Source organism: Eretmochelys imbricata, chromosome 23 (assembly GCF_965152235.1).
Source record: "Eretmochelys imbricata isolate rEreImb1 chromosome 23, rEreImb1.hap1, whole genome shotgun sequence".
NCBI lineage: Eukaryota > Metazoa > Chordata > Testudines > Cheloniidae > Eretmochelys > Eretmochelys imbricata.
The window spans coordinates 5,920,012-5,937,772 of record NC_135594.1 but is presented as its reverse complement, the minus strand read 5'-3'; the positions used below and the strand labels follow the sequence as shown (position 1 = coordinate 5,937,772).

Genomic DNA, 17,761 nt, shown 5'->3' with positions numbered 1-17,761 from the left:
GGAGTGCAGACAAACTGGGAAACCAAGTCACCTCCGACCTGTCCCTTGGCTAAACTAAATCAATTGAGCTTCTTTGGTGTCTCGCTAGGTGGCAGGTTTCTCAGTAACACAGAGCCACGCTAGAGGATGGTGGTTCAAAGCCTGCATTCCTATCACAAAACCACAGCCCCGGAGACTGACTTACACCCGCACAAGACAGGCTGAAGGCTCACTGCGCTTTGGGCTCCAGGCCTTTAACCTTCACTAGCCCTCACATTCTCTGCAGATGTGTAAGTGGAACGAAAACTAGCCTGTTGTGTGTCACATCCCCTCTACTGTTCCCAGCTGATGGCGATTCTCCTTTGGCTCAAGGGACGGGGCTTCGGTGGCATGAGCCAAATTCCATCCCCACCATCGCTGGCGCAGGGTGGAGCAGAGGCATGGGAGGGGATCAGCAGCCGGCGGGAAGTTAGAAAGGTTTATTTACAACAGGGATCATCACACAACACAGCAGAGCAACATCATGTAAGGGGATGGGGCGCACACAGGATCACAACACAAACACCTGCCACCCACTGGGGCGCTGAGAGGAACCAGATACCGCTCAGGGGCCAGCACTGCCAGATTAACCGTGGATGCTGCTACTGTCTTGTTCGTGGAGTGAACCGGAGAAGTGGGGGGACCAGATCCCATAGCAGACAGGGCTGCTGAGGCATGGGGCTTTTAGCTCTAACAGCTGAATGCCCAGTGCTGAGCTGGTCCAAGGCTCCTCCAGGCCCATCAACCAGGCAGGAGGCTTAGAGCAGCTGAGGGACCAATGGCCAAAGGTCTCCTGAAGCCCCGTGTGCTGCCATGAAACCAGATGAGGGGGAGCACAGGGGACGCTCCCCCAGCCGCTCAGACACGGGAGATTTCACGCACCAACGTTAAAAGCAGTTCAAGCCGCTGGAACAGCCAGAGACTGAACACTAGCTTGCTCGTTTCACTGCCTCCAGGCACGACCAGCTCAAGGAGCCGGAGGCTGGTGCCTCTCCCTGCTCACTCTCTCCCGGGTGCTCAGATCAGGGGATTGAGCGCAGGGCAGCCTGCTCGCCTAGGCAGGCAAACTGGCCGCAAGGCATCCTACCCTCTCGGCTGCCGTGGTGGGACGTGGTTAGCTAGGAGCAGCTGGTGCAGGGAGAGGGCTTGGCAAGATCAGACCGTGCCACAGAAGCAGGTAAGTGCCGTCCCTGTCTGGAGCTTGCTTGGCCTGTGTGTTAAGAAGCTGCCCCCTTTCCCCCACCGATTGCAGGATTCCAGCTTCCCCACATCAGGCTGCTAAAACTGAGCTAAACAGGAGAGAGAAGGTGGAGTTGTGGGGGCTAGAAGAGAGTCCCATCAGCCTGTTGAGATCTCCATAGGACCCTCCACTCCGCAGTGGCCTTCCCCTTCCCAGAGGGGGTCAGAAGTCCACAAGCCACAGTGGGGCAGGCGCCTCCTAGCTGCCACCAATGCAAAGGGAGTCACTCCCAGGAGGAAATGTCCCATGATCCTTTGCTCCTGGGCTACTTGGGTACAACTACAAAGCCACCTGCCTTCTGTCCAGCCCGTGGGGGTGGGGATTTCTGATGGGAACAAGCTATGGGGGAACTAAGATCCTGAGCCCCCACTCCCAAATATCCACCTTGCTAATCTTCTATTGTCCAGCCTGGAGTAGAGCCCTGTCCTGCCCAGAGACAGCAGGGCAAAGGGTCCCTGTGGGAAAGAGACGTCTTGGCTTGGTCCATGGGAGCACCAAGGGAGGGAGGGCTCCAAGGCCTGGTTGCTTGGCCCACCTCTCCAGGCCCCCCTGCAAGCAGTGTGGAGGGCTCCGAGCCTGGGCCGCGTGCCCGCCCTCCCCCTCTCAGACTCCACTGGCTACGTCCTGGTGTCCAGGTTGTTCATGTACTCCTGCAGGGCCTGCAGCCGGGCATCGATCTCAGACAGGTCGGCCGACGGCTCATCATACAGGTTCTCTGTCAGAGGAGACGAGCATTCATTGGCTGGGCCCTGCGATCACCAGGCCAGCCCCACACTCTAGTCCCTGGTCCCCTGGTGAGCCGGGACCATGAACGCCATAGCCTCAGGAGTGAGGAACTGCTCAACAGGGAACCTCTCTCCGGCCCTGTGAGCAATATCAGAGGGCTCAAGGCCAGGCAGAGGGAAGCTGGGTATGAGAGGGAACTTCTGAGGGAGGAAAGGTTTGGGGGAAGACGGGGCATGTGTGCAGGGATCCAAGAAACCGTATCACAGAATATCAGGGTTGGAAGGGACCTCAGGAGGTCATCTAAGTCCAACCCCCTGCTCAAAGCAGGACCAATCCCCAATTTTTGCCCCAGATCCCTAAATGGCCCCCTCAAGGATTGAACTCATAACCCTGGGTTTAGCAGGCCAATGCTCAAACCACTGAGCTATCCCTCCCCCATAGTCTGCAGAGAACCGTGGGCTGCTCCAGAAGGATTTGCCTGCTGCTGAAATGCAGCCACCTCTGGGGTGGAGTGTGGCAGCTGTTTATATCGGGGCTGGGAGTGAAAGTAGCTTGTCCAGTTGAAGCTCCAAGGCACATGGAATTTGGCAGCACTCTGGGGCTAGGAGTCCTGCTCATGGGAAAAGGGCCAGAGGCCTCCGTAACCGTGGTGGGGACAAACTGAGTGAAACGAGGCATCCAGATGACAGGAAGTCTAAGCAGCAGGGCAACTGCTCGTGCCATGACGGGGCCCTGGGGTCAGCCCAGACTGCGAGGGGAGAGCACCCCCTGCTGAGCCCACACTCTGCAGCCCAGCCCAGCTCACCTTTATCCGCTCGCTTGCTCGCAGTGGGGGTGCTGGCCAGGCGTTTCCTGCGGCCGGCATCCGTTCGAGGAGCCTGCAGGGAGAGGAGAAAGCTGCAGGGTCGTCTCCCAGCTGATCCCCCACTCCCACCCCCACCCCGTCCCCGCCAGCGCCCCACTTCATCCAGGAATTACCAGGGCTGTCCGAGACAAAACCAAGCTGACTGGGGCAGAGTCCTGTTCCCTGCCAACACATTTATTCCCAAGGTACAGGGAAAACGGGACACCTGGGCTCTGGACCGCAGCCAGTCAGCGACAGAGGTGGGAACAGCCTCCAGGTGTCCTGGCTCCCAGCCCCCCTGCTCAAACCACGAGACCCCACTCCCCTCCCAGAGCCAGGGATAGAACCCAGGAGTCCTGGTCTCCTGATCTAATCATGAGACCCCACTCCCCTCCTATAGCTGAGGCTAGACCCCAGGAGACCAGGCACCCAACCCCCACTTTAACCACTCAGCCCCTCCCTCATCACAGCCCCTCCCCGACCTACTCCAGGTCATTTAGCACTGAAGGCAGAGGGACTGCCTCGTAGCAGCTGGGTGGGGAGGGAGACCCCGGCGCCCCCCACGGCCCCAGCCTCTCCTGACTGGTGGCGACTTGGAGCCCTGAGCTGGCTTCCTGCAGGAGGGAAAGGGAACCCGTTGTCTCCACGTCGCCCCCCTCTGGCTGGGGCACGCCATGGAGCTGTGAGGAATCATGTCCTCAGCCAGTGGCTCTCAGCATGGGCTCCAGCATGGGCTTTGCCCCCACAGAGAACAGGCCATACCAGCCCCGGGGGCCCCCACCTTTGCCTCATGCACACAGGGATCTGGAGCAAGATGCCTGCTGCCCGGAGGGCCTGTGGGCTGCGGCACAGCCAGGGCGGCGCAATGGGGCCCGTGTCCCACCAGGCCCTGGCTTACCTCCCACCCAGGCTAGTTGAGAGGCGCCCTGACAGGGGACAAAGAAACACTTACCCCGGTGGGGCCGTTCCAGGAGGAGGAACTCAAGGGCTTCCTGCCTCTGGGTGCCCGCCGCCTGCCCCTGCCGGAGAGAGAAGGAAGAAGGCCGCGGTGATGGGGCAGCACTCCGCCAGTTAGCAGCCTGCAGCACCAGGCAGCATCCGGCTCGGATCCCTGCTCCCGTGGCTAGCAGGGGTGCGCTGTGATGGAGAGGCCAGGCACTTGTCCCTGGGGGGAGTCGTGCCACTCAGACACCTCCCTATGCGGCACCAGGGCCCCACCGTGGCAGCTCCAGGGTAAGCCAGCTCCCGTACCCCCAGGCATCAATCTCTAGTCTCTGGCATCTCAGGAGTCCCCACAGCCACCAGCTCCCACCCGCCGGGAGGGCCTGGCCCAGCTTCCAAGAGAGGCCTCCAACTGTGGGTGCCCACCCTTGGCGCCCCTGAGCGTGGCGTGCTGAAGTGCTGAGTGGCCTGCGTGCTAGACGGAGGCAATGGGAGCTGCTGCTGCTGCTCAACCCTCCAATAATCAGGCCCCAAAACAGAGATCACGTCTCAAAAGTTGGGTCAAAATGACTTGCCAAAGCAAGTAAGTGGCAGAGCTGGGATAGAACCCAGGGGTCCTGGCTTCCAGCCCCCCTGCTCTAACCACGAGATCCCACTCCCCTCCCAGAGCCAGGGAGAGAACCCAGCCCCCCTGCTCTCCCTGTCCCAGTAGCAGATTGTGATTTCGTTACCTTAGGGGTACCGGCTCGGAGTAATCATCCGCTTCGCTGCCCGAGCTTGCTGAAGAGCGCTGGCTGCGGAAGCTCTCCACTGTGAGAGTGAGAGACAGTAAAGGGGAACTCAGTCTTGGCAGGGGGATCTCCAGAGCCCAGCGTCCCTGCCCCCCAAACCCTCCCACACACACGCACTCCTACAACGCACCTCACTGGGGAAGTTCACGTCTAGCATGGGCTGTCCCAATACCTGCTCCAGCCTTTATCAGCTGGTCCCCGGAGAAGGGACACCCCAGGGGCTGGGAGATGTGGCCATGGGGCTCCCAGGCAGTGGCAAGCCCAGTGCAGTATCCCACCCCGGAGACATTCCTGGTCCCAGGACGTACCCGACGAGCTGCGACCGCGACTCCTGCCCAGGCTGTCTCTGCTGAAGGCTGCCAGGCCCCGGGAGTGGGAGCGGCCCCAGCTGCCGGGCGGTGCATCACCCGCGCCCCGCCGGATCCGTCGCTGGCTGCGCCCAAGGGAAGAGGGTTATGTGCAGAAGCCGGCATCTCGCAACCTGAAGCTTCCTTGCCAAAACGGGCTGCCTGCCCGTGAAATGCAGCCACCTCTGGGGTGCGGCAGGCACGCAGCTCGTGGCAGGAAGGGAAGGGGACCGCAGGGAAACAGAGGACTGGGACCCCGAAGCTGCCACCACGGCCCTTGCTAAACCAGCCGGAATCCTTAAATGGGCCCTGGGGCTCCAAGATCTCGGTGCGTTTCAGATGTCACATGGCGTTCCTGCCATTGGAGCCGTGTCAATGCCTCCTGATTAACCCTTGTGGCTCCCACACCCTGCCCTCCCCGAGGACGGCGGAAGGGCTCAGATTCGGGGGGGCAACGCCCACCAGAGCGCTGGCAAGAGTCCACTTCCCAGGCAGCACAGGGGCCACTGAACGCGGCGGCTAGAGGTGGAAACCCGTGGCCCCGAACACCCCCCACCTCCACCCAGAAGATCAGGATGTCCCTGGGGGGCGGGGACTTACTTTTTCAGTTCAGCCTCCTTCTGCTTCCGCTCTTTGGCCTTCACAAAGGCCGTGGGGTCGAAGCGTGGCGGCCGGGTGCCTGGGAAAGGGGAGACCGGCAGCGGGGTCAAGGGCGGGGGCTGCTGCTGCCACACCTGGGATCTGAGACGGGGGGAGGGAGGGGCTGCTGCCGCCTTGCCTGGGATCCAAGATGGGGGTGGGGTAGGGGTGCCAAGGGCAGGGGGTGTTGCTGCCACCCTTGAGATCTGATCACCCCACAGTGCAGGGTGAGTAAACGAGAGCCCTGGGATGGTCTCCCTTCCCAGAATGGGCACAGCACGGGCAACAGCAGCCCTGCCCAACACAGTCCCCTCTCCACCTTGATGGGGCAAGACAGGTGTTTGGTCCCCCTGGTCTATTCAGCTCTCGGCTGAGGCTGCTGAGTGGGGCTGCCTGAGGTGGACCCCACGCCGGTTGGCTAGGAACTGGGCTGAGGCCCCAGGCCCCCAAATCTCATGTCACACTGGGGACCAAGGCCCAGCACGCTGGTCATCACAGTGAGAAGTGGCTCGGAACCAGCCACCTGGAGGAGAAAGGCTGGGTAGACCCTTCCCCACCCCTCCAAACTGTTCAGCATTCAGCTGCAGGAACTGGGGGGGGGGAGGGGGATTGCTACCTTCCCCGCATCACTGCATGTGACCAAGGTTCTCACCTTGCTTGGAGACATCTCTGTCGGAGCGTGGGAAGGACAACCTAGGGTCCCCAGGCCCTGTGATCTGGGCAGGGGACCCGCCCAATGGCTCCTCTCCTACCCCCTCACCTGTGGGTGATGGTGACTGGCGAGGGAGTCGGGTCTGGCTCCCGCCACGCCCTTCTCTGGACGTGGAGCGTGGCCGGTTCACTGGCCAGGCCCCGCCACACTCCCGGGAGTTGGAGCGCTCCCTGGAGGTGGAGCGTCGCTCCTCTCGGGCCATGGCCGCAGCGCTGCTCCGGCCCGGGGCAGCGTGACTGAAGCCACGGGAGGACGCCGATCGGTTCTGAGGGGATGGACCGGTGGGGGTTAAGCGCCTGGAAAAACAGGAGGGAGCAGTCAAAGTCCTAGATGTGAAGGACAGACGGGCCTGTTCGGGTCATCCAATCTGGCCTCCTGCCTCACACTGGCCACAGAATCCCCCTAGGTATCCCTGCATCCAGCCCAGATCTGACAGTCGAGCCACAGCAGAGATATCCAATGTCAGTGAAAGTCTCCAAGCCCTGGAGCACTCCCTATCCCCATCACTGGGTCAGTGGTTCCAATGGTCAATTCCCCTCCCCGTTAAACACTGGCGCCTTATTCCAAGCCTGAATCTGCCTAGCTTCAGCTCCAGCTACTGATCTTGTTCTGCCTTTGTCTGCTGGACTGAAGAGTCTCCCCTCTCAGAAATTCCCCCCGTGCCACAGGTTCACTGCTCTGTGCCGGCAGGTCTCGCCAGCCCTGACAAACTCACTGCACAGACCAGATGATCTGTGTCTAAATGGTGCCATGGGAGGTATCACGCACAAACGGTAACACGCTGGTCCTGAAAACCAGGGCGTAGTGGGGGCACGAAGGGTTATCAAAGTGCATTAGATTTCCGAAAATGCATTCGGCAAGCAACACATAAACCTAATCTGCCCTAGACAAAGGAACGTGTATTTGCTTGTCTGACCAGCCTGGTGGCCAGGCAAAGGCAACACACGATCATTTACATATAAGGTAAACAAAGCTAACGAGCAGGAAGAAGACAGCCTGACACCTAGGTTCCAGCAGAGAAAGGGGTCTGGGCTTACTCGCGAACAGCACGTTTCCAAGGTTTACTGGGCTCTAACACGTGGGGGAGGGAACTCGGGAAGCCAGGCTGAAGGAAGACGGGTGAGAAAACGTCTTTGAACAAACATGTTGAAACATCTTTGAACAAGTCTCTCATGGCTTAAGTTAGACTGAAGCCTTAGAATTGTATTCTTCTGTTTGGTTGTAACCATTTGTGTCTTTATGCCTTAGACTTGGTATCCCTTAAACTGGTGTCCTTTTCTTAATACACCTGTTTTATTTTTCCCATAACCCAGCTCAGAGCTTGGATTGAAACAGAGGATTTGTTAACCCCACTAAGGTAACAAGCGGCTGTGGACGGGCTCTTTAAAGGAGCAGCGAGCTTGGTGCGGTTCTGTGAGCATGACAGTAAGGAGGAAGGGGGCACTGCAGAGAGACATCTCTGGGGAACTTGGGAATGGGGATCACTGGCAGGGCCCGGGTGAGTTTGCCGGCGGGGCAGACATGCCAGCGTGCCCGGGAGCTAACACAGTTTAGCAGCAGCAAAGCTCCCACTTGCTGAGGCCGAGAGGGGTAACACAGTAACTTACAGCTCTGGGAACCCCAGAGGCTTGTCACACCTGCCCAAGGAGGTGCTGACAAACCGGGATTGAGTCACCTCTGAACCATCTCGGGGATAAACTAAACAGATCCAGCACGCAGCTCTCATGTTCACAGGCAGGTTTTCCAGCCCTCGGCTCGTCCTCATGGCTCCTTCTGAATCCTGTTTAATCCTTTTGGATGTGCGGACACCAGAACGCGACCCACGCTCCAGTGATGGGCTCGCTAATGCTGGATACAGACATGGCCCTGCCACCCCACTCCTCCTCAATATCGCCCCCCCTTAGACCACCAAGGGTCATGCTCCCCACTTAGCCCCAGCATCGCCCTGGGAGCTCCTGGTTAGCTGGTTCTCACCATGGCCCCTTGATGCTTTTCAGAGTGACTGCTTTCCAGGACACAATCCCCCAGCTCACAAACATGATCTACATTCTGTGTCCCTAGGTGCCATCAAAAAGATGCAGCCACCAGGGCTGGCTCTGCCCTGCAGAAGCCCCACTGACCCTTCAAGACAGCCGTGACTAAGGACTGATGTCCCCCATCCTTCTTACCCTGTCCCCTAGCAGGAGATCTCATGCATCAGAACATATTACAATCCCTGCAGAAAGAAAAGGAGGACTTGTGGCACCTTAGAGACTAACCAATTTATTTGAGCATGAGCTTTCGTGAGCTACAGCTCACTTCATCCGATGAAGTGAGCTGTAGCTCACGAAAGCTCATGCTCAAATAAATTGGTTAGTCTCTAAGGTGCCACAAGTACTCCTTTTCTTTTTGCAAATACAGACTAACACGGCTGTTACTCTAATCCCTGCAGAGTACGGGAAGGAATCTTCCAGCATCGCACAACTGGCCAGACGCATTATGGGGGTTTGATCCTTCCTCTGTAGCATCAGCGATCCGCTAATACCAGGGGACCAGTATTTAAAGCCAGTGGGCAAAACCTGGGCTCAAGTATCAACAGAGGGGCCAGGATCCTTAGACAGGTGAATGAAAAGCAGCTCCTTCAACCCCGCCTAGGGTCCTGATCCAGCCTAGAGCAGCTGGCGTCACTCACCCTTTCTTGTATAAGGCCAGCTCATTGGTCAGACTCTTCACTCGGACCCGGAGGCTCCTCTCCGATGCTTTCACCTCCGCCAGCTGCAAGGAAGGGGAAGAAATCTCATTTCTTCAGCTGCTGGACATGCTCTGGAACGGGCCCACGAAATCGACCCAAAAGACAGTCTTGCAGCGCAGACAGACAATGGAATCTGGGCAGAGCTACATGATTGCCAGCAACATTCCCCTTCACTTCCTGCCCTGAACTGGGGGGCCATGGTGTTGTGTTAAACAGCTGCCATGGTTCACCCCAGAGGTGGCTGCATTTCAGTGGTGGGCAAGTGAGCCCTGTATAGAGAGTCAAGGGCTTTGGAATCGTTGGGTATACGGTGCTATGTAAGATCTCAGGGTAATAATTATTACTAGGGATGTCAAACAATTTTAAAAAAATTAATCAAAGTTTTAATCCCACTGTTAAACAATAATAGAATACCATTTATTTAAATATTTGTGGATGTTTTCTACATTTTCAAATATATTGACGTCAGTTACAGCACAGAATACAAATACTTGATACTATTTTTTATTACAAATGTTTGAACTGTAAAAAAGATAACCGAGGCATGGAGAGTGGTAGCAACTTGCCTAAGGTCATACAATGAGTCAGTGGCAGAGTCAGGTTTAGAACCCAGGAGCCCTAGCTACCAGCCTCCCTGCTCCAACCCCACTTCCCTCCCAGAGCTGGAGCTAGGACCCAGGAGTCCTAATTCCCAGCCCCCTGCTCTGACGACTAGACCCCACTCCCCTCCCATGCTGCTTCCACTAAGGGTCGTCTCTCCTTCAGATCTTCGCCTTTAGGAAGCTCTAGCTCCACAGCTGAGGAATTTGGAGTCCTGACTTCTCGTCTATGGGGGGCGATGTCACACCAGCACTGGGGGAAGGGCTGGAGGAAGAGAAAAGGGGCTGTCGCACCAGGAGGCGTGTGGGGAGCCTGTCACACCAGTGCCAGGTTGGGTGCGGGGCCCTACCTGGGCAATGCTGTTACACCATCACCTAAATGGGGACGGAGGGGGGGTTGCCCTGGTGCCAGGGCCCAGCCGAGGGGTTCACTACCCCACCTCGTCAGCCAGCTGCCGGTTCTCCTGCAGGCGCTTGCTGGCCGCTCGCTGGTGCTTGGTTCGCTCCTTCAGCAGCTCCTCCTCCAGGCTCTGGACAATCTTCTTCAGGATCTTCACCTCCTTCCCGGCGCTGCTCTTGCTGCAGAGCTTCAGCTCTTCCTGCAGCCCGAGCAGGGCCGACTCCACCTCCTGCTTCTCCTCCAGCACCCGGCCCAGCCTGAGGAGGCAGAGACACGCACAGGCAGGGGTCAGGGGGCACAGCGGCTCGCAGGGCAGAGAAGGAGGCAGGGGATCAGCACTGCCAGTAGGAGGCATTGTGACACATGACGCTTACTGTACATAGCGAATCCCCTCATGGCAGCAGACCTCAGAGCACTGGACAAACATTAATTCACACTTAGGTCCCGTTTTACAGAGGGGAAATTGAGTCACGGAGAGACGTGGTTTACTCCAGGTCACCCAGTGAGTCAGTGGCAGAGCCCAGAACAGAACCCAGGAGTCCTGGCTCCCAGGCCCTCTGTAGTAATACCCAGACCTCTCTCCTCCCTTAGTGTCAGTCTGAAGCATGGAGCTGGTATTCTCATTTGCATAGTGGATCGGCTGGGACAGCTGACTGTGCCCCAAGTCGTCCACAGGGGCAGGTGCTCGAGACAGCCTTGGGGGAGGAATCAGCTCAACGCCGAGGCTCCCGTCACCCTGTCCCTCCCCTCACTCACTCATCCCGCAGCCGGTGGATCTCCGCATCCCGGAAATCCCTGCCTGGTTTGGCCTTCAGCACAGCCAGCTCCTCCTTCAGCTCCCTGATGACCTTCTGCAGCGCTACAGGGTCTGGCTTGCCCACATAGGGCAACGGGAGGGGGTAGTGGATCCTGTGGAAAAGCAAGAGGCAGGGGCAGCTGGGATCAGCACGTGCCCTGAGGTTGCTACAGTCACATGGCTACACATCCCCCTCTATCACCCCTCCCCTCCAGTTAGATTAATAGCTAGAATTAATTAGACTAGAAGATCACAGTGGTCCCTTCTGCTATTAATCTGACCCCCTAGTTAACCCAGCCAGAGACCTGCCCTGAATTAATTCCGCTTTGAGCTAGAGCAGATCTCTCTGACAAACATCCAACTGTGACTGAAAATTGCCAGGGATGGAGACTCCACCATGACCCTTGCCAAGCTGTTCCAATGGCTAATTACGGTTAACAGTTTGAGCCTGATTTCCAGCCTTAATTTGTCTAGCTTCAGCTTCCAGCCATTGGATCCTGTAAGACCTCTGTCTGCTACCTTGAAGAGTCCTGAACAAATATTTGTTCCCCAGGTAGGTACCGATAAGACTGGGATCAAGTCACCATTAACCTTCTCTTTGTTAGGCTAAACAGATGGAGCTCCTGGAGTCTCTCACTATAAGGCAGGGTTTCTAAGCCTTCAGTCATTCTTGTGGCTCTTCTCTGACCTCTCTCGATTTATCAACATCCTTCTCGAGTTCTACACCAGAGAGGGACACGGGATCCCAGCAGCGATCGCATCAGAGCTAAATCCAGAGGGAAAATACCCTCTCTGCTCCTACGTGAGATCCCCCTGGTGATGCAGCCCAGGACTGCGGCAGCCGTTTTGGCCAAGGTGTTGCACTGAGAGAGGCCTTCACCTGATGATCCACCACTAAGCCCAAGCTGCTGCTGTCTTCCTAGTCCACCCGCCGCTCCGAGCTGCCCTTACCTGTCAAACTCGACGGAGTAGATGAGGATGAGATAGCGCTTGGAGCTCAGCAGCGAGGACTTGGAAGCAGAGGGCACGTGCCTCGGGCCCACCCCAATCTTCCGGCTCCTCAGCGCCTCCAGGTCAGTGTAGGTGAGGAGGTCCAAGGTGACCGACTCGCTGCTCTGCGGGGGGGAGGGGGCAGGAGACGCGCTGACTCAGAGGGACGCACCAGCCCAGTCCTTCGTGCTGCACTCACAGTGAGGGAGGTGGTGGTGGGGATAGAGTGTGGCTGGCCATGGGGCTGCCCCGAAAGAGGACAGCTCCCACCATGCCACTCTGCACTAGAGCGAGTGACAGCAGTCCAGCGGGATGGGGTGGGCATGCAAGGCAGCTGGCTGTTACAGCCAGCTCCATTTTTCCACAGAACAGGAGGGACCCTTGGGCTCCTAGTGAGCTGTCCAGTGAGACCCGTGGCAGCCCAGATCCCCTTCTCCCATTGCCCTTGGGCCAGGTGCATGTGCCCCAGGGGAATGTTAGCCATGAGCTCTGCAGGCCTCACCTGGCTCAGGGCAGACTCCAGCATGCTGCAGAAGATCCCAAACTGCTTGAAGTTCCCGGTCTTGTGAGTTAAATCTTCAATGACTGGGAGCAAATGAAACAGGGAGAGACCCTTGTCAGGCAAGGTCAGGCTCAGCTCCCCGCAGGAGTCTGGGACTCCCAGCCCTCTGAGCGTATCACTGGACTGCACTTCTTCTGGGAACTGGAAGGAAACCCAAGAGTCCTAGACATTCCCCTGCTCTATCCACTAGACCCCACTCCCTCTCAGAGCTGGGGATAGAACCCAGGAGTCCTGGACTCCCAGCCCCCTGCTCTAACCACGACACCCCTCCCGCGGCTGGGGATAGAATCCAGGAGTCATAGAATCATAGAATATCAGGGTTGGAAGGGACCTCAGGAGGTCATCTAGTCCAACCCCCTGCTCAAAGCAGGACCACTCCCCAATTTTTGCCCCAGATCCCTAAATGTCCCCTGGCCCTTGTTGCTCCCTCCCCCAGCTGATACAGCCCTCACAAGGAGTGACCCATGTAATGGGCTTGGCAGGACACTCACAGGCAGCATCAAACTCTCCTCTCCACTGATCGGTGGTGAGCCGGTCCTCCACTTCCACCTCCAGGACGCTCCCGTTCACGGTCATCCTCACAACGTGCTCCGTGCCGCGGAAGACGTAGTCAGCCTGAAGCCCCTGCAGCTTGGCCATGGTGAGCCCTCAGTGCTCTGGCCCTGCGTTCCCAGGCAACCCTGCGGCCGGAGAGGGAGTTCACAGGAATTGGGATTGAGACTCAGGAGCCCGGGACTAGGATGGCAGGGGGCTGTGGGGTGGGAATGAGAAGCATGAGGAGAGTGGGGGGCGAAGCCCAAGGCTGCGGGTCAGCATTGTGGGGCATGGCAATGAAGGGAGCCCAGGGCTGGGATGCTAGGGGGAATGTGGGTCAGGATTGAAGGGCATGGAAGAGCTGTGTGTGGAGGGAGCCCAGGGTTTGGGCACAGGTGGCTGCAGATTGGGCCTGAGGGGCACTGGCAGAGCTCCGGGGGGGGGAGAAAGGGGGAGCCCAAGGCTGGGACAGCAGCAATTGAGTCAGGGAACAGGGTCGGGACTGAGGGGCAGCAGCCCGTACAGCACCATGCTGCAAGTTACACTATCCCGTGGGAACGGATCAGATGTCAGGCCTAGCTGGGCCTGTGTGTCTGTCCCCTTCCTCTGTTAGTTCAGGACTTGCTCCAGCCACCCATGGCAGAGTACCTCATGCTGGGGAATTCCATCCCTCAGATCCAGAGCGCTTTCCGCAAAGACTCGGCCTGTTCAGATAACACACACGAGCCCCGGACTGTCCTGTCACTGGGCGTGTACAGCCTACTCCACTAACAAGGTGACCGTGATCCTTGGAAGTGTAAGCAGGGGAATAGCAAGGTGTAGAGTCTCTAGGTGATGTCTTTGGCTTTAGTGAAACCAAAAGGGTGCTCACAAATTGGAGAGGGTTCAGAAGAGAGCTGCTGGACTGTTTCCAGATCTGGGGAACCTGCCTCACAGCAAAAGATTAAGGGCTTCTCTATGCAGGGACACTCACCGAAATAGCTCTTCTGGTGTAGTTATTTGAATATAAGTCTCCCCATCAACACTTTTGTTTCCAAAATACAAATGCCTTATTCCAATATATCTTAATCCACTCCTATTCCAGAATACGAGTGTCCACATGGGGATTTACACCAAAGTCACTACTCCAGAATCAGTATTTCAGTAAGTTTCCAAGTGCAGACAAGCCCGAAGGAAGCTCAATCTGTTTAATCCAAGATTAAGCGGTGACTTGACCCTGGTTGTCGGCACCTCCAAGGGGAGGAGATCTCTGAGAGAAGGCAGCTCTTTATACCAGTTGACAAAGGCAGCCCGAGATCCAGTGGCTGAAGCTGGACAAACTCAGGCTAGAAATAAGGCACAATCTTTTAACAAGGAAGTTAACTACTCACTGGGACAACACACCCAGAGACAAGAGAGATTCTCCATCACTTGGGGTCCTTTAATCAAGCGTGGGTATCTTCTTGAAAGATCTGCTGTAGCGCACACCAAAATGGTGGACTTGATACAGAGATTACTGGGGGTGTGATGCTCCAGCTGGGGCTCGGCAGGAAGTCACACTGGATGAACAGAATGGTCCTTTCTGGCCACAAAATCTACAATTCTGTTCACCAGCAGGATGCACAGGCCAAGCCCATGAGCCGACGCAGCGACAACGTAGATTAGAACCACTGCGCACATGCGCCGGGGAGCAGAGTTCCCCGGCAGCGAGTGCTGTAGCCCAGGCAGGCTCAGGTGTTTTTCAAACTGTGTTGTCTGATTGTACTACAGGTCCCACCGCTGGTCCTGGGAAGTGACAGCAATGGCAATGTTTGTCCAACCTGCTCTTACAAAGCTCTAATGATGGAGATTCCACAATCTCCCCAGGCAATTTATTCCAGTGCTTCACCACCCTGCAACACAGCCTGGTACAACTGCACTGACCCAATGCTCTAGGACAGAGGTTCTCAAACTGTGGTCTGCAAGCTCCATTCAGGTGGTTCATGGATAGTTCCCTCTAAGGTGCATGCCTGGGTGACCGCAGACAAGAGAATGAAGGGTGGGGGAGAGAGGGAGAGACTTCTCTCCTTCCCAGCACCAGCTCGGGGGCTGCTGTGGTGGGGGAAGAGGGCGAGACCCCCCTCCTTCCCAGCCCCAGCTCGGGGGCTGCTGTGGTGGGGGAAGAGGGCGAGACCCCCCTCCTTCCCAGCCCCAGCTCGGGGGTGCTGTGGTGGGGGAGAGAGGGCACAGCCATCGCATTAGAAAGGTAAGACTACTGAGATTAAAATACGAGTTGGGTGCTTTTATTTGTAGAACCAAAAAGCGTTAATTATTATTAAGTTTTTTTTAATATAGCACTTTTATCCAAAGCGCTTTACAATAATTAGCTAACGGTACAAACAACATTTGGGAAGACCCTTAAGTGCTCCACTGAGACCCGCAGCAATTTTCAAGTGGTCTGTGAAAAAAAAAGTTTGAGAACCACTGCTCTAGGGCCGAGCGAGTGGTTGGGTGCTTGCCGGGGCCGCTGTCCAGCTGGGAAAGCAGCAGTCCTGACAGGGCTATGCCAGAGGTTCTCAACTCTTTCCATACCAGAGTCCACCCTCCCAGTACAGCAAAAGGGCCAGAGCTCCCCATCCCCTGCCGCCTCTGCTCCCAGGAGGACAACCCTTGGCATCCACCACGCAGCACTGTCCCCCACCTGTCACACAGCTCCATCCTGACCCACACGGCTCATTTCTTAGTGGACGTGACTAGGAAGGTGCATGGAAGGCCACAGTACAAACAGGGGCTTAACAAGCAGCATGCTGGAGTCAGGATGTCTGTCATAGCTACGATACGCAGGAGCACGCTGGTGCTACGGCCCACGGAAGAGATGAACCAGGAACGTTATACCTGGACAGAGCAGGCTGTACGGGGACCAGCTCCCCAAAAGTGACCATGCTCATCCTGAAGCGTGTGAGGCCGTGTATCGCTCTGAACGCAGGTGTTATTAGAGTTAGTAAAAATGTCGCAAAAAGAAAATGGGTACTCGTGGCACCTTCGAGACTAACCAATTTATTTGAGCATAAGCTTTCGTGAGCTACAGCTCACTTCATCGGATGCATACTGTAGAAAATACAGAAAATACTGGTAATGGGGTGGGGGGAGAGAAAACCTTTTGTAGTGGTAAACACCCATTTTTTCATGCTTTGTGTGTATAAAAAGATCTTCTGTACTTTCCACAGTATGCATCCGATGAAGTGAGCTGTAGCTCACGAAAGCTTGTGCTCAAATAAATGGGTTAGTCTCTAAGGTGCCACAAGTCCTCCTTTTCTTTTTGCCAATACAGACTAACACGGCTGTTACTCTGAAACCAGTAAAAATGCCGTATCAGGTGTAACTTTGGTGCGCCCTCTACCCGCTCCCTTCATTTGCGTCTGATAAGCTCAGCATAGCTTCGCAGCAGGCCAAATAAAGGCACCTGAGTCGGACCAAGTTCTTGGGGAACCCCAACAATGGCAAATGTGGGGGCAGGTGGTCAACCCCCCACAAAGAAAAACCCCACCCCTCACCCCTGGCTGCCCCAAACCCTGGTACCGTGGGGTGCGGAGAGGTGCTGGGTGAAGAACAGGGACTCTGGGGTGGGGTGGGGGGATACCGGGCAGGGGAGCCCCATGGCAGGGAGGTGCACGGGGGGGGAGCAGCAATGGGGGACCCCATGGGAAGGGGTTTAGGGAAAGGGAAGCTAGGGGACAGGAAATAGCAATGCCCTCCCCGGGCATGGAGGGAAACTCGGGGGGAGGGGGGGATCCGGAGGTCACAGACCAGGAGGGAGGTCACGTGCCAGGGAGTCCCCATTGGGGGGGAGGGGGTTCCGGGGGGGGACGCTATGGGGGAGGGGACACCAGGGGATCACGTGCCAGGGGATCCCCACGGGGGGAGGGGGTTCCGGGGGGCTCCCCCACGGGGGGAGGGGATGCAGGGGGATCTCGTGCCAGGGGGTCCTCACGGGGGGAGGGGGTTCCGGGGGCTCCCCCACGGGGGGAGGGGATGCAGGGGGATCTCGTGCCAGGGGTCCCCACGGGGGGGGGGGTGCTGAGGGGGCACTATAGCGGAGGGGGCTCGGGGGATCACGTGCCCGGGGGAGTCTCCACGGAGGGGGCCGATACAGGCCCGGGTCACTCACCGCTTCGGCCGCCGGCTCAGCCCAACCGCCGCCTCCCCTGACAGGACCCTGCCCCCCAGCGCCCCGCTCCGCTCCCATTGGCTGCCGACCAACCGCCGCCGGCGGGCCATTGGCTCGAAGTCTCTGTCTGTCACATGTAAGGCCCGCCTCCTCCGCCCAAGCCTGCGCGGCCACTGGTTTTCAGCGGCCGTCCATCAACCGCAGAACCCTCCCACCCCTCGCCGACTAACACTCAGAGTTTCCATTGGGTCCCCCCGGCTGCCAATCCCCCTCACAGTCCCGCCCACTCACAACCCGCCTCTTTTATCCAGCGCAGCCAGATCATTGGCTGTTCTTCGCGTCAGTCCCAATGTAGTTTCTACTTCTCGGGAGCCGGGAGCCGCAGAGCGAGGGCCTCTAGTGGCTGCTCGGCGCATTGCACCCGGCCTGGCGCCTGGAGCTCCAGGCGGGCGCTTTGGAGTGCGGGGTTGTGAGTTCGAGCTCACCGAGGGGCCGCTCCTCTAAATCCCTGTCCTGGCTCCTTGGGCTGGGAAGCAAAGCGGGATCAGAGCATCAGCCTCGGCGGAGCGATTGGGGACAGGATAAGAGATAGTGCAGATGACACTAAAGTCGGAGGAGTGGTAGATACGCCGGAGGGCACCACCAGGCTGCTCCCCAGCTAGCAAACCCCCGGGAGAAGGGGTTTCCCACTGGGAATTCACATGGCCAGGGCAGCCCTGTCACCCCATCACAGGCCCATTGTATGCTCAGAGATCTGAGCTCTC

At 57.6% G+C, this 17,761-nt stretch overlaps 1 protein-coding gene across 1 annotated transcript; it reads right to left on the bottom strand.

Annotated features, from left to right (window-relative positions):
• Window positions 1-443: 443 nt before the first annotated feature.
• CCDC61 (coiled-coil domain containing 61) lies at window positions 444-17,051 on the bottom strand. Its single transcript, XM_077840312.1, has 14 exons — window positions 16,998-17,051; window positions 12,829-13,017; window positions 12,278-12,360; window positions 11,737-11,900; window positions 10,746-10,898; window positions 10,030-10,246; window positions 8,931-9,013; window positions 6,308-6,555; window positions 5,509-5,587; window positions 4,870-4,994; window positions 4,502-4,580; window positions 3,781-3,847; window positions 2,790-2,862; window positions 444-1,973 (listed from the first exon to the last, which is right to left on the bottom strand). Exons 2-14 carry the CDS (start codon window positions 12,974-12,976, stop codon window positions 1,876-1,878), a joined length of 1,617 nt encoding a protein of 538 aa, XP_077696438.1. The 5' UTR covers window positions 12,977-13,017; window positions 16,998-17,051; the 3' UTR covers window positions 444-1,875.
• Window positions 17,052-17,761: the final 710 nt, after the last annotated feature.